The following is a 25,941-nucleotide window of genomic DNA, read 5'->3' on the forward strand; positions in this document are numbered from 1 at the left end:
TGACTTAACATGAGATGGTTGACTAAACCTCTTAAAGCTATACACACCTAATAAACGTATTATCAACCATAACAGTATATAAATCACATCATAACTATCTGAGTCCCTGCAGGGGAGACCCCACAAGCCGAGGGCCTCAATCTGACAGGGACTACAACAAATACCTGTACTGGGACACCACAAACCCCACCACTAAACAGAAGTCGTCCTCGACGATGAAGGCACTGACGGATTGAGGAATGAGGTGACCTTGGGGCCACTAGAAGTCCTGAGGCATTTGTACACCAATGTCCGTTCCAGGTTCTTTGGGAAAAAATAGACATATACGAACAGGATCATATGATAAGTCCTGCGGCATTATACACATAAATGTCCCTTGCAGGCTTATTAGATAAAGTGAGATCATTATTTTGTGCAGGGTAAGTGGTTATCTGGGTCCCAGACAGAATACATATCTGTTAAACGTTATCACTCAGTTTTGAACAGTATATTATTGTTAGATCACACTTTTAAGACTGAACAGGTTTTGGATTGGGCTGCCGGAGGCTTTCTACCCAATGCCTTGGCTACTGGGGCCCTTAGGCTATTAGCTCTTCTCCCCAGAACACACTTTAATATTTGCTAGACATTTTTAATCTATGCCTGAAGTACACAATTAGACATTTCTTAGAGGATACCCTTTTTCTTTTTGTAGTGCTTAAGTGAGGGATAGGAGACTTACTGGCCAGGTATGTTCCTATACACTAAATAAGGTAAGTAGGTAACTAGTGACATATTAGTTAGTAATGATGTATACTTGAGATGTATACTAACGGAGGTGTATGTAGTCTATCTACATATATTGTAGGTATAATTAATGGATTAATCCCTATATCTTGCTGGGGGATATCCGAAATTAGGTCTGGCGGATCTACGCAACACCATTTCTGAGTTTTCTGGAGCACTGTTTTCTCCTTGAACACTTGCTTCTTCTGGACTGACAGCTGCACCTTCATCTTGGACAATGGGGGCCAGTGATGGCTCTTGACTTATGGAGCTTTCTCCCACATTAGAAGGTTCTGATGGGACTGCAGCAGGTGAGCGGATGGCTGGAGTAAACTCTGGAGCTTCTGGTGCCAAGACTGAGGTGGATGGAATGGAACTGATTGGCACATAACCAAAGAAGACGTTTTGATCAGAAGGGAAGAGAGGATCATCTTCGAACATCAGGAGTGGCCTCTCAGGCTCAACTGGCTTGGTGGGCCGCACTTGTGCTGGCTGAACTGGAGGTGGAAGACTTGGTGGTGCAGAAGGAGGCACCAACACAGGCAGGTTCCCTTTGTGACACAGCTTGATCCGGTTTCGGTGGACAACTTGTGGTTCATATCCGGCTTTTTGAACTGAGTAGACATCAGAGTCCGGGTAAGGGATGGAAATCACTGTGTATGGTTCAGTTTCCCAAAGGGAGTCCAACTTATGGGTTCTAGGATGCTTCTTCAGCCAGACTTTATCACCAACTTGCAACGGCTGGGCAGAGGCATGGCGGTTGTAGTCCTGTTGCTGCCTATAGTGTGCCTCGCCCATCTTTTTGTTGACTATCTCTCTCGCTTCCTGAATCCTTTTCTGATGTTCCGAGACCCACTCCGAAGAGGCTTGGGGGGAGTGGTTGAAAGGTGCTTGAAGTCCAAAGACCCTGTCTTTAGGCAGTTGACCGTGTCGGCCCATCATGAGGTAAAATGGAGTATAACCAGTGGAACAGTGGATGGTATTGTTGTAGATTTCCAACAATTCAGGCATTAGTTGAGGCCACTCTTCAGGTCGGGATACAGAAGCAGCTCTCAGCATGTGGATAAACACCTGGTTGATCCTCTCACAGAGTCCATTCCCTTGCGGATGATAGGCAGTGGTCCTGAGTTTCTTACAAGCATGGAACTGGCACAATTCTTGAAACAGTTGAGCCTCAAAGGCCGGACCTCGGTCGGACAAGACAGTTTCAGGACATCCAAGTATCTGTACCCAATGGGTGTAGAACTCCTGGGCTGTCGTCTTGGCTGTTAAGTCTTTGACTGGCACAACCACTACCCACTTGGAATAGTGATCCACCATGGTGAGAGCATATGAATACCCGGACCGGGTAGGTGACAGCTTGACATGATCCAAGGCGACCAATTGGTTAGGCCTCTCGCTCTGAATGGAATGGAGAGGTGCTCGCGCATTCTTGCGACCATTCTTGGTGATATTGCAGACTGCACACTCACTGCACCACTTTTCAACGTCGCTCCTCATTCCAATCCAGTAGAACCGGCGTCGGATGGTGGCTTCTGTTTTATGGACCCCAAAGTGTCCTGACTGGTCGTGGTAGGCATTCAATACCATGGCGGCATCTCTCCGAGGGATCAGAATTTGGTGTAGCCTTTCACCCGACACTGGGTCCAAGAAGTTCCTGTACACCATTCCTTTGTGCACAAATAGTCTTTTCCTCTGACGCCACAATCGCTTCAATTCGTAGTCATTCTGGCCCCGTCGTAACCGGGGAGGTACTCTCCTGGTCAATAAATACTCCTGCAGATCTCCCATAGTCTGACTTTCTTCCTGTAGGGTCCTCCAGGTATACAGGTCTTCCTGGATTGCTTTAGACCCAGATTCACTCCCCTAGCGGGTGACGACCACATCCTGATTCACGAATCTTTGATAGAAGGGAGGCATCTCCACATCTTCCCACTTGTCCTCCACTGGGGGATCTTCGCCAGGAGCCATGCGTGATAGCACATCCGCATTAATATTAGACTTGCCACTTCGGTACTTGATAGAGAAGTCATAGTTGGCCAGTCTGGAGGCCCATCTTTGCTCAAGGGCACCTAGTTTAGCGGTGTTCAGGTGAGCCAGGGGGTTGTTATCGGTGTAGACCGTGAATGAGGTGGCTGACAAATAGTCCTTAAATTTTTCGGTGACTGCCCACACAAGGGCCAGGAGCTCTAACTTGAAGGAACTGTAGTTAGAATCATTCTTCTCAGCCCCTCGCAGATTCCGGCTGGCGTAAGCTATCACCCTCTCTTGTTTTCCCTGCATCTGGGACAACACTGCCCCGAGTCCTTCAAAGCTGGCATCTGTATACAGTCGGAAAGGCTGAGTATAATCCGGATAGGCCAGGATGGGAGGCTCTGTCAATAGATGTTTTAGAGCCTGGAAGGCCACCTCTTGCTCTTTGGCCCATTCCACAGGCAGCTTGCCATTATAGTTCCCCTTCGCCGTGCCTCGCAGGAGAGAGGTCAATGGCTCGGCAATTTGTGCAAAGTGAGGAATAAAGCGGCGGTAATACCCTGAAAATCCTAAGAAGCTCCGAATATCCTTAACGGTGCGTGGGATAGGCCAATTCTTGACAACTTGGACTTTAGCTGGATCAGGTTGGACCCCTTCGGCACTGACGACGTGGCCCAGGTAATGTACTTGTGGCTTGAGTAGGTGGCACTTGGAGGGTTTGACTTTCAGACCATGCTGGATCAGTACTTGGAAGACGTCGGACAGGTGAATCAAATGTTCCTTATAGGATTTGGAATACACAATCACGTCATCCAGGTAGAGTAGGACACTCTGGAAGTTAAGGTGTCCCAGACATCTCTCCATCAGCTGTTGAAAGGTAGCTGGGGCATTGCACAGCCCAAAGGGCATACTTTTAAATTCGAAAAGACCCATGGGGGTGACAAAGGCTGTTTTCTCCCTGTCTTCGACGGCCATGGGCACCTGCCAGTATCCGCTGGTCAGATCCAATGTAGAAAAGTAGGCCGCGGAACCCAGCGCGGTGAGTGACTCCTCAATCCGGGGGAGAGGGTATGCGTCTTTATGGGTGATGTCGTTCAATTTCCTGTAATCAACACAGAAACGGATGGTCCCATCTTTCTTCTTAACTAACACCACGGGTGCTGCCCAGGGACTCTGGCTCTCTTGTATTACATCTGCCTCCTTCATGTCGGTTAACAGTTTCTTGACGGTTTGGTACATGCCTGGTGCCACAGGCCGATGCCTTTCCTTGATGGGGGGTTTATCGCCGGTCAGGATTCGATGCTTAATCATGGAGGTTTTTCCAAAATCGGTTGGGTGTTTGCTGAAGGCACTCTGGCACTCCTTCACTACCTCGATGACCCCTTCGACTTGTTCTGGTGGGGTGAGAGATCCTCCTATTTGCAGTTGGCGCCACCAAGGTTCTGGACACTCAGCTGTTGGGCCGCCTTCCGTGAAGAGAGTATGTCACTGGAGTCCAAGAAAACAAGTTGGGCCACTGGAGTGTACTTTGGTAGGGTGGTGGCTACGCCGGACAAATTAACTAGGCGGACTGGGACCCGTCCATTCACCACCGTCACTAGGCTCCTTGCAGCTCGGACCAAAGGAAAATCTTCAGATTGTATGGGCTCCAGTAAGGCCTGATAGTCCTGATTCCTTACACCAGGGCGCGCCCGACACCACAAAATTGTCTCTGTGTTCGGCTGCAGGGTCACGGGCCTCATGTCTTGGATCCGAACTTTACCGATTTCTCCTCTCCGGTTCGCGAACTTCTGTTCTGCTTTCAGAATTTTGAGATGGTGTTGCGCAGTCCTCTGACCTGAGGAAGACATGTGGGGGAGAGAGGCATGCAAGGCATCCAAAATATCACTCAAGCAATGTCTCATTATATTCATCCCCAATATAAACTCTGTGGCCCCTGGTACCGTGACATTAGTGACAATTATACCTTGACCTCTAAGTGTGTGACCTCTCAGCTGAATAGTGGGCTCCCAGTACCCATGTCTGGGAATTGGTTTTCCGTCCCCTGCCAGGACACTAAAATCCATATCATCTGGTTCACACAATGAATCGACATTCCAGTACCTATAGAATAGGCCCTTAGAGATGGTAGACACCTGCGAGCCTGTATCAATCAGGGCCTGCAGTTGGACACCATCTATGGTAACATTTACATAGGGGCAGGATGCAATGTATAAGGACTGTCCTGAGTATATTGGCTCTTCTGCTGGACCTGTGATTCGTTTTCCTGAGGGCCGGTCCTCGACCTCAGGGGACGCCCGTTTAAAGCCCAGCATTGCATCTTCCAATGACCGGGTTTGTCACAGAAATCACAGTAAGGCCTACTAGAGGGTCCCGAGCGAGGCCCGCTAGAGCAGGGAGGAGGGGCAGGAGTAGGTCTCCTAGTCTCTGGAGGCTCTCTAAGTACCCGAGTGGTGTGATTAGCCAACTCCTTTACCACTTGGGTAAGCTGGGCAATATCTTGTCTAACCTCTTGAATCTCAGTAATTGTAGTGGAGGCCAGGGTGACAGCCACGGGTGCGGGGGCTGGTGGCAACAGTGGTGCAGGGCACGCCGCCGCACCCATGGGTTCCGTTTTAGGGTCAGGATGCTCCTCGGGGCTTGCCCCCTGCTCTATAACTTGAAGGGCTAGGCGCTTAAAGGCAGAAAAAGACATATTGGGGTTCTGTACAGCTAACATCTTTAATTGCGCCTTGTCCCATTTATTTTGGACCCCTTCTGTGAATCTATCCATCAATAGTTTGTTACCCTGGTCAGGGGTGATATTGTCCAGTTTCTGGACTGCCTCCAGGGCATTCTGCAAGGCTACTGCATATGCCCTTAGTGTTTCCCCCGGCTTTTGTCGCCTCTCGTACAGCCTGAGGCGGACCTCTGAGGGTGAGTGGGACTCAAATACCTGATGTAATCCCTCGAAGATCTGATCTACTGTGGTCTTCTCAGAAGTGGGCCAGGTACGGACTTCCTCACGTGCAGGTCCCTGCAACTGTCCCAAGAGCAACAGCACCTGTTGGTTAGGGGGGAGAGAGTAGAGAGAGAAAATGCTTTGGAAGCTCTCCTGGAAATCCTTGAGGGAAAAGGGATCCCCTCTGTAGTTAGGCAACACAGGCTTCCCCAGGTAGAATGGGGGGGCCCCACTGTCATGACGTCGTACTGGAGGTGATCCCGGAGGGGTAGCTTGTGCAGGAGCCGCAAGAGGATCTGGTATATCACCTGCATCTGGTGATCTTGGGGCTGACATGTTGTAGCCTTGTTTGAGTGCGCTGTCACTTTAAGAAACTTTGAGAGCGCTGTCTTTGAGTGCGCTGTCACTTTAAGAAACTTTGAGAGCGCTGTCTTTGAGTGCGCTGTCACTTTAAGAAACTTTGAGTGCGCTGTCTTTGAGTGCGATGTCGTTGAGTGCGCTGTCTTTGAGTGCGACGTCTTTGAGTGCGCTGTCTTTGAGTGCGCTGTCTTTTATTGCCGGACACGTTGCTATGGCTGCGCCCGGCAACTTCCTTTTTTTTTTGGTCCGGTCAGCAATTGTTTCCTCCGTGCAACACAGAGTGGATTCTCTAGTTCCGGCTTGCACACTGAAAAGGGGTCACCGCGGGGCTTGACTGGGCGGAGCTGCGACCGCTCCCGCGCGCGGGAAATGCTGGAAACAATTTAACCCCTTCAGGTACAGACTTTCTCCACTTAATAATGGCAGCTAACAGTCTTTCCTTCACCTCCCCCACCACTTGTATATGCGCCTCGCTGAGTAAATTACTTTCAATGACACAGTTCAGATTCTGGGGGGGGGGGGGGAGGACTTGCTTTAGTGGCTGAATGGTTAAGGCGTACACCCGTATCCTGTTCGTGACGCCAGAAAACGATGTGGTGACCGGGGAGGGTGAGTCCCACGGCCACACACATGCGCTTGATGGTTAGCTACTTGGTTCTTGGGGCTAGGAGCCCAGGGTCAGGTGGTATTAACCCTTAGTGAGGGCCAGATGGTATTAACCCTCTCTGTCACGTGACGCCACTGTAGTCTTGGTATACCCCGGGAAACTACAGCTCCGGGGGGCCACCGTATCCCCGCTAGTTAGGATGGTAATAACACAGTCCACAACAGGGGGTTAAAACAACAAAGGCTTTACTGGCATGAAGGCAGGTGTCAAAATCTTCACAGCTTTAAACAGAGTGTCAAAATGTTCTGCAGGCAGTCTCTGGATCACACAGCTGATAATGCTTGAGCTTAGTTGATCATATACTGTATATACTCGGCTGCAAAAGCCGGATAGTAATTCAGGGCCTATGCTTAACTAGGCTGAAAAATAGATACACTTACTGGAGTGTCTGTAGACTTGAGGCTTTTTGCCGGAATAACGGATTGATCTGATAAATGAGCTGAAGTACTGGTTCTGTAATGTTTAGGGATACTCCACTCTTTGCTGTATTTTCTCCTGGAGGCTTCAGGCCTGCAATGCTTCTCTGACTGTGTGTTGCTCTGCTCTGCCAGGAACTGAGGGAAGCCTTAGACTCGCTTAAACAGGAAGTACAATCCCTTATAAGGGCCTGATGAGGCTGAAGCTCATTGGTTGAGAGCTGTGGATCATAGAGACTGCCTTGTAGGATAACATAACACAATAAGGTCTTATCTAGCATTTAATCCTCCTGACTCTAATACACTGACTTAACATGAGATGGTTGACTAAACCTCTTAAAGCTATACACACCTAATAAACGTATTATCAACCATAACAGTATATAAATCACATCATAACTATCTGAGTCCCTGCAGGGGAGACCCCACAAGCCGAGGGCCTCAATCTGACAGGGACTACAACAAATACCTGTACTGGGACACCACATATATATATATATATATATATATATATATATATATATATATATATATATATATATATATTATTTTTTATTTATTTTTTCACTTTTAGCACAGATATAATACCCCCCCCCCCCAATACTTATTAATTCGATCCAGAGCTGTGCCTGTCTGCAGCAGCTTTCTCCTTTTATTTTCTGGACTCACAGGCTTTGCCAAGGCAGGCAGCGCTCTGCTCCCTCCTCGCTCACTGGAGCACTAAGCTGGGGAGGTGGTGGAGAGGGTCATCTCAGGCTCTCAGTGGCTGGCTGAGAGCCTGAGACAGGTGTCAGTCCAGACATTTTCAGGATCCAGACTTTATTGTGGTGATGACGCGGTGCCTGGACTGACTTCTGTGACTTCAGCCCGCTTTCTGCTAAAAACGGGTCACAGGCAAAAAATAAAAATATAAATAAAAACGGGTCACAGGAGTGCAAAACGAATTGCACTCCTGTGATCCATAAGATAAGTCCAGCCAAGCAAGTTTAAAGCCAAAAAACAAGCATAAGAAAAAAATTCCCTTGCAGTGGGACTCCCAGCACTATAAAGGTTAAAGGCGCATAATGGGCTAGATTCACATAGATCAGCGGATCTATAGATCCGCGTGATCTATGAGATTTAAGATCCGCTGCCGCAAGTTTGAGAGGCAAGTGGGTAATTCACAAACCACTTACCTCCAAACTTGCGGCGGCGGATCGTAAATCCCCCGGCGGAATTCAAATTCCGCGGCTAGGGGGAGTGTACTATTTAAATCAGGCGCGTCCCCGCGCCGATTTAAATGCGCATGCGCCGTCCGCGATTTTTCCCGGCGTGCATTGCTCCCACTGACGTCGCTAGGACGTCAGTGGTTTCGGCGTGAGCGTAACTTGCGACAAGCGGGTTAGAGAATCGGCGTACGCAAACGACGTAAAAAAAAAAATTTGGACGCGGGAACGACGGCTATACTTAACATTGGCTGCGCCTCATAGAAGCAGGGGTAAGTATACGCCGGGAAAACCGCTACGTAAACATCGTAACAACACTGCGTCGGGCCCGCGTACGTTCGTGAATTGGCGTATCTCGCTGATTTACATATTTCTCAACGTAAATCAGCGAGAACGCCCCCCGCGGCCATTTTTAAATTGCAGTTAAGATCCGACGGTGTAACATAGTTACACCTGTCGGATCTTAGGCATATCTATGCGTAACTGATTCTATGAATCAGTCGCATAGATACGACGGGCCTAAGTCAGAGATACAACGGTGTATCAGGAGATACACCGTCGTATCTCTTTGTGAATCTGGCCCTATGTCTATAGGCTCTGAAATAAAGAGAAAAACTTATCTTATTCCGCACTCCAGCAAGCTCCCTTCAGCAGGGTTACTACAGCCTCCTCTCTAAACCACTCACAGCAGAGGTTGCAGGCTTACCCCTCTATCTACAATGTAGGGTTATTGTGCTTTGTGCTAGGAGGGTGAATGAGGGGAGGATTTGTGCTAAAAGGAGGGATTTGTGAGGGACAGGACTTGTGCTGGGGGAATTTGGGGAAATAAAGGATTTGTGCTTGGGAGGGGGGATTGGGGGAAGTGTTTGTGCTAGTAGGCTGGATTTGCAATTAGGAAGATTAATGCTGGGAGGGTGAATTTGGGGGGGGGGGGGGATTATTGCTGGGAAGGATTTTGGGGGCAGGACAGGATCTTTACTGGGGAAGAGGATTTGTGCTAGTACCCAGGATTTGGGTGGGGGAGGATTTGTTCTGGGAAGGGGGGATTTAGAGTGGAATTGTGCTAGGAGGTGGAATTTAGAGGAAGGAGAGGATTCGTCATAAGAGGGGGGTTTGGGGGTGAAGATGATTTGTGCTTGGTGGAGGGGAAGATAATTTATGCTCAGTGGAATTCTGGAGGAGAAAGTTAGTTCTTGGGTAATTGCAGGGGGATGGATTTGTGCTAGGAAGTGGAATTTGTGGGAAAGAGGATTTGTGCTAAGTGGGGGAACTTGAGGTAGAAGATTTTGCTGGGAAGGGGGATCTGGGGGGAGAGGATTAGTGCTGGGGAGGATTTGTGTTGGGGAGATTTGGGGGGAGGGGATTAGTGTTGGAGGAGTGGATTTGGGGGGAGGGTTAATGCTGGGGGGTAATAGGAGGAGATAATTTGTGCTGGGGGGGGGGATGATTTGTGCTAGTAAGGAAGGATTTGGGAGGGAGAGAATGGGGGGGGGTTGCCTAGGAGGTAGAATGTGAGAGGGAGGGGATTTGTGATAAGAGGTTTAATGACTAGGACCTCTGAACTCATGTTGTACTCCTTACCCCTGCACTCTGACTAAGCATTTGTGCATTACATATTCCACAGGACAACTACCCCAAACATACATTCACTATAGTGGTAGTAAACTCTGGCACACAAATCATCCATAACCATAAGGCCACAAATGTATAGTTTTATAGACACACACACAATCCAAATTATCCGGCTAGCATGTTTCTTACTTGTTTTCCAATGTATTTTAATTTCCATGCATCCAGGTATTCTATGTATCCTGGCCAAAGCCGGTGCCATCTTAGCTCCTGTCTGCCACTTCCACCCTGCAGAACACTCCTGCCCTTTTCCCCTGGGTCTTGCGTCACGCTCGCACACTGTACAGTAGACATTAGCCAAGGTCCTATGGCAACCTAGCTTACTCCGTTGATGCGGAGTGCCTTTTTCGCCACTAGCTTTACCGCCGGCGCCCCCCACCACCCCATTGTGAGAGGGGCCTTAGATTTTACTACTGCCTTAAGAACTATCTTTAGCGTAAAAAAGAAAATGGAGTCCTGGAAGTGATGTTTTGGCCCACACAGAGCCCTGATCTCAACATCGTTGAGTCTGTTTGGAACAGCCTACCTTCCAAGGTCCTTCAAAAACACAAGCACTGTGTGTACCTAGAAAAAGAATTGATGCGGATTTGAAACCAAAGGGTAGTCACACCAAATATTGAATATTGTTTTGATTCAGATTATTCTTCTGTTCGCTCAGTTTGTATTTTGTAATTTGATAAAAATAAACAATCTTCATTCCTGCCTAAAACGTTTGCATAGTGCTATATATATATATATATATATATATATATATATATATATATATATATGAATATACTGTATATGTGTATATATATATATACACACTATGGGGCAGATCCACAAAAGAATTACGCCGCCGTATCTCTTGATACGCCGCGTAATTTCAAATTTTGCGTGTCGTATCTTTGTTTTGTATCTACAAAACAAGATACGACTGCATCTCGAATCGATCCGACAGGCGTACGTCTTAGTACGCCGTCGGATCTTAGGTGCATTTTTTTGGCGGCCGCTAGGTGGCGTTTCCGTTGAATTCCGCGTTGAGTATGCAAATTAGCTTTTTTTACGGCGATCCACGAACGTACGTCCGGCCGGCGCATTTTTTTACGTCGTTTGCGTTCGGCTTTTTCCGGCGTATAGTTAGCCCTGCTATTTGGTGGCGTACTCAATGTTAAGTATGGCCATCGTTCCCGCCTCGCATTTTGAATTTTTTACGTCGTTTGCGTAAGTCGTTCGCGAATAGGGATTTGCGTAGAATGACGTCACCGTCATAAGCATTGGCTTTTTCCGGTTTAATTTCGAGCATGCGCACTGGGATACCCCCACGGACGGCGCATGCGCCGTTAAAAAAAAGGTCATTTACGTTGGGTCACAACGTATTTACATAAAACACGCCCCCATCACATCGTTTTTAATTCCTCGCCCTTACGCCGCCAAAGATACACTACGCCGTCGTAACTTACGGCGTGAATTCTCTGAGGATTCGAAAAAAAAAAAAGTAAGTTACGGCGGCGTAGTGTATCTTAGATACGCTACGCCTGCCTAAAGATAGGCAGATCTTTGTGAATCTACCCCTATATTGTCAAAAGTAATGGGACACCTGCCTTTACACGCACATGAAATTTAATGGTATCCCAGCCTTAGTGTGTAGGGTTCAATATTGAGTTGGCCCACCCTTTGCAGTTATAATCGTTTCAACTCTTCTGGGAAGGCTGCCCACAAGGTTTAGGAGTGTGTCTATGTGAATTTTTGACCATTCTTCCAGAAAGAAAATTTGTGAGGTCAGGCACTGATGTGGACGAGAAGGCCTGACTCGCAGCCTTCGCTCTAATTCATCCCAAAGGTGTTAAGGTCAGGACTCTGTGAAAGCCAGTCAAGTTCCTACAACCCAAACTCGCTCATCCATGTCTTTATGGACCTTGCTTTGTGCACTGGTGCGCAGTCATGTTGGAACAGGAAAGGGCCGTAGCCAAACTGTTCCCACAAAGTTGGGAGCATGACATTGTCCAACATGTCTTGGTATGCTGACAACTTAAGAGTTCCCTTCACTGGAACTAAGGAGCCAAGCCCAACCCCTGAAAAACAACCCCCCACCATAATTCCCCCCCCCCCCCACCAAATGATTTGGACCAGTGCACAAGGTACGGTCCATAAAGACATATATACAGTGTATATATATATACACTGGCCCAGATTCACAGAGATCGGCGTATCTCTGTGCGGGCGTAACGTATCTCATTTACGTTACGCCGCCGCAAGTTTTTCAGGCAAGTGCTTTATTCACAAAGCACTTGCGTGTAAAGTTGCGGCGGCGTAACGTAAATCACCCGGCGGAATTCAAATTCGGCGGGTAGGGGGCGTGTTTCATTTAAATGAAGCGCGTCCCCGTGCCGAACGAACTGCGCATGCGCCGTCCCTAAAATTTCCCTGGGTGCATTGCTCTAAATGACGTCGCAAGGACGTCATTGGTTTTGACGTGGACGTAAATTACGTCCAGCACAATTCACGGACGACTTACGCAAACGACGTAAATTTTTAAAATTTTCGACGCGGGAACGACGGCCATACTTAACATTGGCTGCGCCTCATAGACCCAGGGGCAACTCTACGCCGGAAAAAGCCTAATGTAAACGTTGTAACTTTACTGCATCGGTCGCGCGTACGTTCGAGAATTCGCGTATCTAGCTAATTTGCATACTCGACGGCGAAAACGACGGAAGTGCCACCTAGCGGGCAGGAAAAAAAATTGCAGTTAAGATCCGACGGCGTAAGAGACTTATGCCTGTCGGATCTATTGAATATCTATGCGTAACTGATTCTAAGAATCAGTCGCATTGATACGACGGCGCTAGGCAGAGATACAACGGCGTATCTTGAGATGCGCCGTCGTATCTCTTTTGAGAATCTGGGCCACTGTATATATGTCTTTATGGTCCATAAAGACATATGTATTTATGGACACAAAATATAGGTTAACTTGTTAAAAAAATTATATATATATATATATATATATATATATATATATATATATATATATATATATATATATATATAAATATATTTTGACAAGTTAACCTATATTTTGTGTGTTTCTACCAGCATGTCTGAATATTCCATTCCAGAATATTTTGGCTCCTGGAGTATTAAAATATATCAATCACAAACTATATATTTCATGCCCTTTTGCGATACTTATTTCCACAACCAATTTGTACAATATGTGTGGGGTCAGTTCCATGATCGAATATGTGGAAATATTATTCTCATGTATGATCAGATTTTTGTGCTTCATTAATAACCCATGATGTGTTATAAAGGTAGTTCCACAGCTCAGCCACCAGATGGCACCATATAATAATCTGGAATTGAAGGTACTTGTTAAAAATGTGGTTTTAGCTTGAAAAAGTTTACCCGCCCCTATAATGTTTACCTAGTTAAACCGGATATAACTCAAAACCAAAGATTCATTGCAGTATACCAATCATTCTATGTGGTGGTTGTATCAATTTTCTTTTCTAATGCCGCGTACACACGACCGTTTTTAATGGTCTAGAAAAAAAACTACATTTTTTTCAACCCGATTATTGCCTACACACGATCGTGAAAAAAAAAATGCTCTAGCAAAGCGCGGTGACGTACAACACGTACGATGGCACTATAAAGGGGAAGTACCATTCGGATGGCGCCACCCGTGGGGCTGTTTTTGCTGATTTCGTTTTAGTAAAACTTTGGTGAGAGACGATTCGCGCTTTTCAGTCTGTTACAGCGTGATGAATGTGCTATCTCCATTACGAACAGTAGTTTTACCAGAACGATCGCTCCCATCTCATAACTTGCTTCTGAGCATGCACATTTTTTTCACGTCGTTAAAGCCCACACACCACCATTTTTTACAACGTTAAAAACGACGTTAAAAACAAAGGGGAAAATTTAGAGCATGTTCTAAATTTTTAATGGCCATTTTTAACGTTGCGAAAAATGCTCTGGAGCCCACACACAATCTTTTTTAATGACATCAAAAAACATGTCATTTTTTACATCGCCAAAAATGGTCGTGTATACGCGGCATTAGGCTTTTTTCTCTCTGTTTTTAATGATGATCTGGCCAGTAATACACCTCCTGTATTAGAGTGTCGCAACTCTGGATGAATGAGAACAGGGGGCACAGCAGACAGAAGCAGTGTCAGTCTGGGGGGAAGGCAGTGTTAGATGTACTAGCAGATTTAAATATACTAATAAATTGAAGCCAAACTCCAGCTAACACTTCATAAACAATGTTTTACAAAAACAAAAATAAAAAAAGGTTTTCCAAAAATAAAAAAGGCCCAGATCCTCCTCTTTTCCAGTCCCCCACGGCGCTCCTGGCTCCTTCTCTTCAGCCAGTGCCCCCAAAAGCAAACCACTTGCTATGGGGTCACTGGTGTGTGCTCGCTCCCGAGCCCCGCTCTATGTGTCCATAAGACATACAGAGCAGCGGCCTGGCCCTGCCCACGCTCTCTCATCATTGGCTCACTGGCTGGGAGAGACCCAAGAGAAGCTCAGCTCTTGTGCACATTGCTGGATTGGGAGGGAGCTCAGGTGAGTATTTGGGGGGCGCTGGGGGGGGGGGGGCATAGAATGCACGTATGTAAAAAATCTTGAACCTTTAAAACCACTTTAATGCCACTTTAACTTGGACATAACTCCTGTCAATGTTATGGAGACATTATCCTTCATACCCATCTATTAGTCTTTCCTATACAATTGTCCCTCTCTTGGATCTCATGTGCCGGACAATATAAATAGAATAAAGGAACTATTTATTATTATTATTATTATTTATATAGTGCCAACAGTTTACGCAGCGCTTTGCAATGTATAGGGGGGACAACACAATTACAGTACAGTTCAATACAAAAGGTACAGGAGGGCCCGGCTCATAGAGCTTACATTCTAAAGGGAGGGGGTGGTGGTACAAAAGGTCATAGCTGCAGAGAATGATTTGATGGGGGTGGCTCAGGGACAGTTGTTAGGTGGGTTTAGGATAAGCTTCACAAAAAAAAATGAGTTTTCAGGGATCTCCTAAAAGTGGACAGGGTAGGGGCTGATCGGACATTTATTTATCTACTAACACGAAAAAACAGCCAAGGGAATGTCACTTATCCCCTCCATGCGCTGCAGCTTGAGGTTGGCACGGTTCAAATAAAGGGTTAAGGGGGGCGCATGCGCGGCGCGATGCAGGGAAGACTCGCCTGAGTTGAGCTCCATCGGTCGCGGACCCTCCGGGCGGATTACCCAGGGCTAAAACGCACTTTCAGCGGCGATTTCACCCAGCACCCCTGTGGGAACACTTTGTGCATGCCATCAGCGCGGAAGAAGGGGAAACGGAGCTCCGGCCACTGCCTCACAAACTTCCTAATTGATATGGAGCAAAGGCACAGCAAGGTGTCCCAAGATGGCGCCGGACAACACGAGGGATCGCAGGCCTGCAAGGAATTCACTTCCCCATACGTCCACTCTGACCACCAGAACAGTGAGTACGATGCCCCGCTCTCCAAGGCAGACTTGGATGCTAGCCTGACCAACATTTTTAACAAACTGGTGGACAAGATTGAGAAGGAGGTTCATAGCTCCACGGCAGCCTTATCTCAAGAAATAGCTAATATAGGCAACCGCACTGATATGTTAGAGACCAAACATGATGAGCTCTCCCTGGCTCACAATGACCTCAGAAAGGACTATGAAAATTTGGCTGACAATTTCGCTTTTATGCAGGCACAGGTCGAGGACCTTGACAACCGAAATCGCCGCCATAATATCAGGCTTCGCGGGGTCCCTGAATCAATCACAGATCTTATGCCAGCAGTCACAAAATTTTTCCATAACCTCCTGCCAGATAAACCCCCATCTGCTTTCACCTGTGACAGAATTCACAGGGCACTTCGCCCTAAACCTCCCTCTGACAGCCCCCCCAGAGATATCATCATGTACATGAGAGACTTCCTGGTCAAAGAGGACATTATGCGGGCTTCCAGGAACACCCCCAACCTTACAATGGAAGGCAAGAGAATCCAGCTATACCCAGACATATCCCCTGCCACCCTGGACAGAAGGCGTAGGATGAAGGAGGTCACTAATGTTTTGCAAACAGCCAGAATCAAATATAGATGGGGATTTCCATTTAAGCTCACGATCCCACACAACGGATCAACGTACACAGTATTTAATGTCATTGAGGGCAAAGAGCTATTAATAAAACTAGGCCTGCTGGCCCAAGACCCTCAAATCCGCCCCCCATCTACGCCCAGGCCCTCACCAATCTGGTCTACTCCTCCCACCAGACGCAACCAGAGAGATCAAAGAAGACTAATCCACTCCTTTCAGAACCAGCACTTCTAAGTCCATCATGGACAATGAACAGTCCTAACATCTAACCTATTCTTTAAGGCATGCCCTATATCTGCTTTACTTTTACCTGCGTGCTGTTCGGAGTCTCCTTTTTTTTTTTCTCCTCTAGATAGCACTATCCACCAGAGACACTTCAAGATTCTCAGATACATCCACCCATACAACAGCGAACTTCATGAACCACTCGTCAGTTCCGAATCCATCTTTGTTGGATTGTATGGACCTGCACATTGATCGAGTGTGTATGGTTGCCCCATCAGGTTATGTTTTACACATTCGGTTATATGTTTCTCACCATTTATGCCAGTGGTTATATTTGTTCCTATGGTTATATCTCATTATGACCATTATGTTCCAATTCAACTATACCTAAATGAAGCTTATATTTCACACTCTATAGTGGTGAAATTGTCTATAATATCTATAATTATCTATATTACGCTCTATAATGGTGAATGGTGCAGTTTGCACCACATATATAACATTGACAGTTTTGCCACAAGGCATCAATCTTAAAATATTAAAATGCCCGGTGCACCCGCCGCCGCTTGATTGACCCCACCCCTACAGCTGCACTCGGCTGCTGCCCCATCTCCATATGGGGCATCACCCGCTCGGCTGTTGGGATAAGAACATTTTGTCCTTCTCTTTGTTCCTTTTTGTTTTATTTTTTAGTGACAGACTTTACTCTGTCCCCACTATCTGTAAGTTCCTAAACAGATTTATGATACTCACTCTAGAGGCTTATGAGACCTCACGTTTGTTCTACATGGTTCATGATCCCCAAGACATATGTACCCGTGCATTGCTATACTACTGTTGCTTTAGTTTTCTATATAACATGCTGCTCACCAAGGTTCATAAATATTTTGAATTGTTGTTAATACCCACGGGGCCGCTGACCGCACTCCTGACAGGAACCGATTACGGACCCGGTCGGGACTGTGGTCCGCTCCTGGAATTATATATAGGGAAGTCGTGCTTTCAGAAGTTATTTCCTGTAAGGTTTTACCATGAATCTTAAAATTATTTCTCACAACACGCAAGGTTTTAACTCCCCCCAGAAACGGAAAAAAGCGTTTCAGCACTACAAAAGACTGGGGGCGGACATTGTCCTAATCCAGGAAACCCATTTTGCCACTTCTAAACACCCCACCTTTTTTAACAGATCATATAATCAATATCATTATACAACTTTTTCTAATAAAACACGAGGGGTAGCGATATTTATTAGAAATACAGTGGTTTTTGACATTCAACACATCTTTAAAGACCCAGATAGCCGTTTTATAATTCTTAAAGGCACCATTAACAACAGAGTAATCACAATTGCGTCTGTTTACGCCCCGAATGATGCACAAACTACATTCTTTTCCAAATTCTTTGACACCCTAGATAAATTTCAAGCTCCCCATGTTATTTTAGGAGGCGACTTCAACCTGGCCGCACACCCTGCCCTGGACAGGAGCAGGGTATCCCCCTCCTCTAAGGCATTTTCTAAATCCATTAACAGACTCATTAACAAGTTCCAACTTATTGATTCATGGAGAGCACATAACACTGGTATTAAATCCTATACGCATTATTCACATCCTCATGATTGCTATGCCAGGCTGGACTACATCTTCTGTACCCCAATTTTATTAGCCAACTCATCACAAGCACACATACACCCCTGTCCATGGTCCGACCATGACATTACATCGTTTAACACGTCCCACATAGGCCTAGCCCCCTCTACATATAATTGGCGACTTAACGACTCACTCCTAACAAATCCTGACATCAAGAACTCTATAACTACCCATATTGAGAATTATTTTTTGGAAAATATAAATGTCGACACCCCCCCTACCTCCCTCTGGGTTGCCTATAAGGCGGTCCTGAGGGGCCACATTATCCAAATTGCGGCGACTAAAAATAAGGAGAGACTAGCGGGAATTAAAAGCTTAACTAATGATCTAAATGAACTGTACAAAAAATTACAACACTCCACTTCCCAGGATATTACTGATCAGATACAAGCTAAGCGCCGAGATCTCGACCTAATACTATCTGCTAATACTGAAAGATCTTTGAGATTCTCGAAAGCCAAGTTTTTTCTGCATAGTAACTCCCCATCAGCCATGTTTGCTAGGAAGTTGAATCAGGATGGTAACCCCACCCATATATATAAATTAAGAGATAATAATGGGAACCTCATCACACATCCTCAAGAGGTTTTAAAAATTTTCACCACCTTTTACAAAGATCTGCTATCTGATTCAGGTGGCAGACCAAATGCTCACTCCAAATCCTGGCTGGACAACCTCCAGCTTCCCACCTTAGATCAAAACCAAAAAGACTCGCTAAACAGTCCCTGCACCACAGATGAAATCTCCCAAATTATAAAATCACTCAAAACATCCACGGCCCCTGGTCCGGATGGATTCACATCTTCCTATTACAAAAAATTCTCCCCTCTACTAGTCCCCAACCTAACAAACCTTTTCAATCACATCCTTGAGGGTAACAATTTCCCAGAGGAGATGCTCCTTGCGAACCTTTCCCTGATCCCTAAACCAGACAAGGACCATACTCTCCCTCAAAATTATCGTCCCATATCAGTATTGAACAATGATCTAAAGATCTTTGGCAGGATACTAGCTGACAGATTAGCTAAGGTCATATCCCCCCTAATTCACCCAGATCAAACTGGTTTTATACCAGGCAGACAAATAGTAGACAACATTAGATTAGTAACGAACATTGTCCAGGATGCCAATTTGAATTCCAGGCAGGCCTGTCTTCTAAGCCTTGACATCCACAAGGCTTTCGATAGCGTCAGCTGGTCCTACTTAAATGATCTACTCCCGAGATATGGAATCTCAGCCCAATTTCTACAAGGATTTAACGCTTTATACCACTCACCCCAGACTCGTGTTAAGATTCCGGGCAACAACTCGAACTTCTTCCCACTAGGCAGGGGTACGCGACAGGGTTGCCCACTATCCCCACTCTTATTTGCACTTGCCATAGAGCCCCTAGCACATGCCATTAGATCCAACACAGATATCCGAGGTTATATTAAAAATGACTCAGAATTTAAGATAAGTATGTATGCAGATGATGCTTTGGTCTTCATCTCAGAACCTTTGTTGTCCATACCGGTCCTCCTAGATACCCTAAAAATATTCCATGATATATCAGGCCTTAAAATTAACGCCAATAAATGTTCTGCCCTTTCACTTAATATTCCCTCTAATGTACAAAAATTATTACAACAAAACTTCCCTTTTATATGGTGCCCTCTCTCTTTCAAATACTTGGGGGTTAATATTACAGCCTCACACTCGCTTCTCTATAAATCCAACTTTCCTCATATTATAGCTCGGATTGAAAACCTTCTTAAATCATGGTCCTCATATCATATCTCTTTCTTGGGAAGAGTATGTGCGGTTCGAATGACTATCATACCTAAAATACTCTACTACTTTCGCTCCCTCCCTATAACAGTTCCTAAATCCAAGATAGAGGGCCTTCAGAGAACAATAAATACATTTTTATGGGCGGATAAAAAGCCTAGGTATGGCTATGCACTTTTACACCGCCCCCAGTCTATGGGTGGTCTGGGACTCCCAAATCTTTGGCACTACTATTTAGCCACTAAACTATCTCAGATCTCCCAATGGTTCCCTCCCTCACATGATTTACCGTGGAAAAGATTTGAAGCTAGCTCGATCCTCCCTTTCCATCTCCAGGGTACTACTTGGTCCAACAACATTACATACAAGAAACTTTCAAAACTTAACCGAATAGTTGCACAATTAATCCAACTATGGCTGAAAATCAAAGATATTTATCTTCTCTCCTCACCCATCTCTCCCCTAACCTCCTTCTTAGGAGATCCTAGGCTTAGGCTTGCCTTTGACAACAGACAGAGGTTTTCTGCATGGATCGATAACAATCTCACCACACTATCCTCACTTCTAACCAAGTGGGTATTTAAACCCTTTACACTGATTCAGAGAGAAAATGGCCTCCCCTCCAGAGAACTAGAAAACTATGAAATAATCAAATCTTTCTATGCCCAATACTTCTCTCTCACCATTCCCTCCACGAACACAACATTTGAAAGAATATGCATCTCATCATCCAGGGATAAAGGGATGATTTCCCGCATATATTCCTACCTCAATAACCTTAACCTACAAGACAAATCCAATCAAATGCTTCATTGGGAGAGTGATCTGAATATTACTTTCACCCCTGATACATGGTACGTCATGGCAGAAAATCTAAGAAAATGTAACAAGGCCATATCCTTCAGAGAAACACCAACGAAACTCTTTACCAGATGGTATCTCACCCCCACAAAGCTACATACATTTTATCCCTCAGTCTCCCCGTACTGCTTTAGAGGTTGCACAGAACCGGGCACGCTACTACACACCTTCTGGAGCTGCCCCTCCTTAAGTCATATCTGGAATCTGGCGGCTGCCAGATTCAAAGACTCCTCGGGCCATACAGTTACCCCCACTCCTCAAATATGTATATTATATGCCAAGATCCCAGAGATCCCCACCCACTCTACTAGACTATTCCACTCATTATGTAGCTCAATTCAGTGGATGATTGCACTCAATTGGAGATCCTGTAGTGTCTCCTGGACACAGGTACTTGAAAGAATGGAAACCATCAAACTGTCCGAAAAAGTTTATCACACACTTAATGATAGCATTCAGATCTATAACACTAAATGGTCATGTTGGAATATCCCACCACATTATTAACCCCACCCTATTTGCCTTTCGGTGTGCTTTCTTTATTCAACTTCTACTAGACAACTGATTCTACCAATATCTCTTTTTGTTGTTACAATATGCAATGTACCCCACATATGTTCTTACATCCTTTTCAACAACTTTGTACTGACATCTATCTTTGTCAACTTGTATGATTGACCATGTATTACTACTATTATTTTTTTCATTGAAAATTTTCAATAAACTTTTGTAAACAAAAAACAAATAAAGGGTTAATTATAAATTTCCTGAAGCTCATTAACTAACTGAAGTTCCTGCAACTCTCTTCAGTACAGCACATAGGAATACGTGCAATCCTAAGGTATAACTAAGGCTACTTTCACATGAAAGATCTGATTGGCCCACCTGTCCGTTTTTCAGGAGAACCCGATCGGACCCTCTATTCTCCTCTATGGGTAGTTAGATATTAAAGAGGAAGTAAACCCTCTGAAAGTTTTCCTAAAAAAAAAAAACCCTGCAAGAGAAAGGCATAATGAGCTAGTATGCATAGCAAAAGCTGCAAAGTAGAGCTGCACAATTAATCGAAAAAAAAATTGTGATCTCGATTCAACCCCCCTGGCGATCTCCAATGCAGAGTTTGCAGATTCTTTTGTATAACAAGTGGAGAGACTTTATCTGCTCACTCAGCTGTCCAAAGAAAATATCCCAGTAGTCTGCCAAGTTCTTAACAGGAAACATTGTAACTAATGCTTCCTTCTTGGATCAAAGGGATAAACTTCTTTGTGTAAAGAAAAAATCTGGGCAGTGTGCCAAGTTTGTAACAACATGAAACATTGTAACTAACTTCCTTCTTAGAGCAAATGTCTGTGTGTAAATGCAGGAAGTTTAACCACTTAAAGTCTAAGGGCCAGATCCACGAAGCGCGGCGCTTCTTTACGGCCGGCGTAGTGTATCTCAGATACACTACGCCGCCGTAACTTACAGCGTATTTCCCGTATTCTCAAAGAATTTGCGCCGTAAGTTACGGCGGCGTAGTGTAACTGTGTCGGCGTAAGGGCGTGCAATTCAAATGGATGAGATGGGGGCATGTTTTATGGTAATACGTCTTGACCCGACGTAAATTACGTTTTTTCTGAACGGCGCATGCGCCGTCCGTGGGGGTATCCCAGTGCGCATGCTCGAAATTAACCCGCAACAAGCCAATGCTTACGACGTGAACGTCATTCTATGCAAAGCCCTATTCGCCAACGACTTACACAAACGACGTAAAATTTTCAAAATTCAACGCGGGAACGACGTCCATACGTTTTGTATGTATAGTTATATGTATCTGGATGGTAATGGTGAAATGACTGTTAATTCCTTTTCGACCACTAGAGGGACGCAGTGATCTTTATGATCAGTCTTTCAGTTTTTTCCTCTTATGTAAATCCGTCCATTATACAATCATGTTAGTACATACATTTTATATATGTCTTTGAATTACATTTGTTCTATGCACACTGTTTAAAACCCCAATGATGTAACAATAATTGCGCTCTCTCTGGCCGGTTACTTCCGGTCATACGTCCTGCTTGAACACTATAAAATGCATCTGGCAGTGTTCGTGGACATTACCCATGATTAAGTCACGTGGCAAGTGACGCAACGCGTGGGGGAGGAGCCTGCCATTTCGGAGTTCCCGAGTGAGGATCTCTCACTGTTACTGAGCGGCTATTACAAAGAGGGAGATTTGTGAGTGCATTAGAGCACAGCTACTGTTGTTTGTTTGGAGGTTACAGGATTACACTATATATGTTTTCTCTCCCCCATTTCTTTCATATCCTGTCGTGATCTGTATGGAGTGGAGTCTGTAGCTGTCCTATTGCACACAATTAGGCTGTGTGTCTCATGATCATCTGGGCTTTGAAGGTACTCTGCTGTTGAAACACTGACCTATTAACCCATTGGTGTCATCATCTCTATCTAGCTCAGAGGACATTGCAATTGGAAAGCATTTGTATTTGTTTCTCTCATGTGGATTGAAGCCCTTATTCACTTTATTTTTATGATTATGTTAATCACTTAATTCACTTTGATTTATCTAATTTTTTCATCATTATTATCAATCAATTGGTTGATTGAACCTAACTATATGTACCTGGTATCACATTATTAGTTGTTTTCTAGCGCAGTTTGTATATTATTTTAATTTACTATTTGGTTTGGTCACCTTATTACTTATTGCTGCTTTTACACATTTGGTTATTAATTGTGTGGTGTGATTTTAGATTGTAGTAGCGCTGTAGTATATTATTTCACTTCATACTTAACATAGGATACGCCTCATATAGCAGGGGTAACTATACGCCGAAAAAAGCCTAACGTAAACGACGTAAAAAAATTTGCCAGCTGGACGTACGTTCGTGGATCGCCGTATCTAGCTAATTTGCATACTCGACGCTGAAATCGACGGAAACGCCACCTAGCGGCCAGCGTAAATATGCACCTTACATCCGACGGCGTACTAAGATGTACGCCAGTCGGATCTAGCCCAGCTTCAGGCGTATCTTGTTTTGTGGATACAAAACAAAGATACGCCGGAGAAAACTAGCCAGCGTAAACGCTTCGTGGATCTGGCCCTAAATCTTTTTCTGACACTTGTTTCTTTATTTAAAATCAACATTTTTTGCTAGAAAATTACTTGGAACCCCCAAACATTATATATATTTTAACAGAGACCCTAGGGAATAAAATGGCAATTGCTGCAATATTTTATGTCACACACCCAGCGGTCTTTCAAATGCAATTTTTTGGGGAGAAAATACACTTCAATGAATAAAAGAAAAAAAAAAAACAGTAAAGTTAGCAAATTTTTGTTTTTGTTTTAATGTGAAAGACAATGGATGGGGGTGTACACATCCTGCAGCTGCGATACTTTGTATCCCTCTGTCTCATTCAGCCACCAAACGTGACCCATTCCAATGAATGGGGCTGCCCTGCAACTGTATACAATGCATGCAGTTGCAGCATGGTAGTGCAGGTTTTTAGGGATTAAATTAGGCGGCGAGGAAACAATATAATGCTTCCTCACCCTCTGTCACATGCCCTCTGAAAAGCACTCCTCAGAGGGAGACAAGTGTCATCTAAAGTTTCTAGCAGTGGCGGCCCGTCCATAGGGGGCGCCTGGGCAAAACCCCCTCCCCCCTCCTGTAGTCACAAAAAAAAAAACGGGCCCTTTAAGAATTGTTATTTTGCTTAAAATTTAGTTTTAACTTTTTACTAACTGCAGTGATGGCGGCCGTCTATAGAGGGCACTGCAGCGCCACCCCCTCTCGCAAATAACATACATTTATGTATCGCATTGCATGAATGTATGTTATTGTTGCCAACTGCCGCTGGTCTATTCAGATAGCCGGACATTGGGCGCCGCTTTCCTGAATAACGGCAGCTGGTTGGCTGAGCGGAAGTGCCTATCAGAGCCAGCGGCTCTGATAGGCTTTCCGAATACAGCCCTCGTCTCCCGGATGTCTATCTTCGGAACGCACGGGGGGTGCGTTCCTTGGATAAGACTGACGGCCGTCTCAGCCAATCAGATCCGCCTATTCTGGTTATAGGTAACCTGATTGGCTGAAGCATCATCGAGGGCGGGAGAAGGCATCGAGGGACAAGGGAGCAGAAAGGTAAGTGCATTTTACAGGGCACAGCGGCGACAATGGGCACAGCGGCGACAATGGGCACAGAGGCGACAAAGGGCACAGTGGTGACAAAGGGCACAGTGACGACAAAGGGCACAGTGGTGACAATGGGCACAGTGGCAACAATTAAAGGGCACAGTGACATGCACAGTGGCAACAATGGTCACAGTGGTGACAATGGGCACAGTGGCAAAAATTAAAGGGCACAGTGACATGCACAGTGGCATTAATGGGCACAGTGGTGACAATGGGCACAGTGGCAACAATTAAAGGGTACAGTGACATGCACAGTGGCAACAATGGGCAAAGTGGCGACAATTAAAGGGCACAGTGAAATGCACAGTGGCAACAATGGGCACAGTGGTGACAATGGGCACAATGGCAACAATTAAAGGGCACAGTGACATGCACAGTGGCATCAATGGGCACAGTGGTGACAATGGGCACAGTGGCAACAATTAAAGGGCGCAGTGACATGCACAGTGGCAACAATGGAAAAAGTGGTGACAATTAAAGGGCACAGTGGCGTTGGATGGCATGGCACAGTGGTGCGAATTGATGGCATAGTGACTGCATTTGATGGCATGGCACAGTGGTGATAATTGATGGCACCGTGGCTGCGTTTGATGGCATGGCACAGTGGTGACAATTGATGGCACAGTGGCTGCGTTTGATGGCATGGCACAGTGGTGACAATTGATGGCACAGTGGCTGCATTTGATGGGCACAGTGAGGCTGCAATTTTTTTTTTTTCGTTTGCGCCCCCCAAAAATTTTGAGCACCAGCCGCCACTGGTTTCTTGGCATTTCTTATAGAGTCTGCAGCAATTAAGGAAAACTTCCCCAGGCCCTATTCCTCATTCAACATTTTTTTCCCGGAGTTCTTCTTTAAACACACACTGCCACTGCCAGAGAGAGAAGTATAAAGCATCCTATGTAACTGTCCACCCAGGTCACTTGAATTATCAATAATAAGATTGCAGATTCATGCACACAGCTAACCTTTCTATTGGTCGTGCCCGCACCTTTCCGATAGAAGATCTCCGCCCTGCAGACACGGCCACTCCAGTCAAAAAAATCCCACATGGGGGAGCCATGCAGACAAAAACGCTCTTGCGATTATAGTCTCAGATTGCCAAATGTGAACGGCAGCAGGTCCATCCTTCCTCCTACTGCCTGACAACAATTATATGAATG

General features: G+C 45.4%; 1 protein-coding gene across 1 annotated transcript; it reads right to left on the reverse strand.

Annotated features, from left to right (window-relative positions):
* Positions 1-819: 819 nt before the first annotated feature.
* Positions 820-2,148, reverse strand: LOC120940717 (uncharacterized protein K02A2.6-like). The gene has a single exon (XM_040353723.1). The coding sequence runs from the start codon at positions 2,083-2,085 to the stop codon at positions 862-864; it is 1,224 nt and encodes a 407-aa protein (XP_040209657.1). The 5' UTR covers positions 2,086-2,148; the 3' UTR covers positions 820-861.
* Between the last annotated feature and the right edge of the window lie 23,793 nt (positions 2,149-25,941).

Source organism: Rana temporaria, chromosome 5, assembly GCF_905171775.1.
Source record: "Rana temporaria chromosome 5, aRanTem1.1, whole genome shotgun sequence".
Classification (NCBI taxonomy): domain Eukaryota; kingdom Metazoa; phylum Chordata; class Amphibia; order Anura; family Ranidae; genus Rana; species Rana temporaria.

Bases quoted from the DNA above. Each gene is read 5' to 3' on its own strand.
- LOC120940717 (XM_040353723.1), bottom strand. From the start codon at position 2,085: ATGGTGGATCACTATTCCAAGTGGGTAGTGGTTGTGCCAGTCAAAGAC.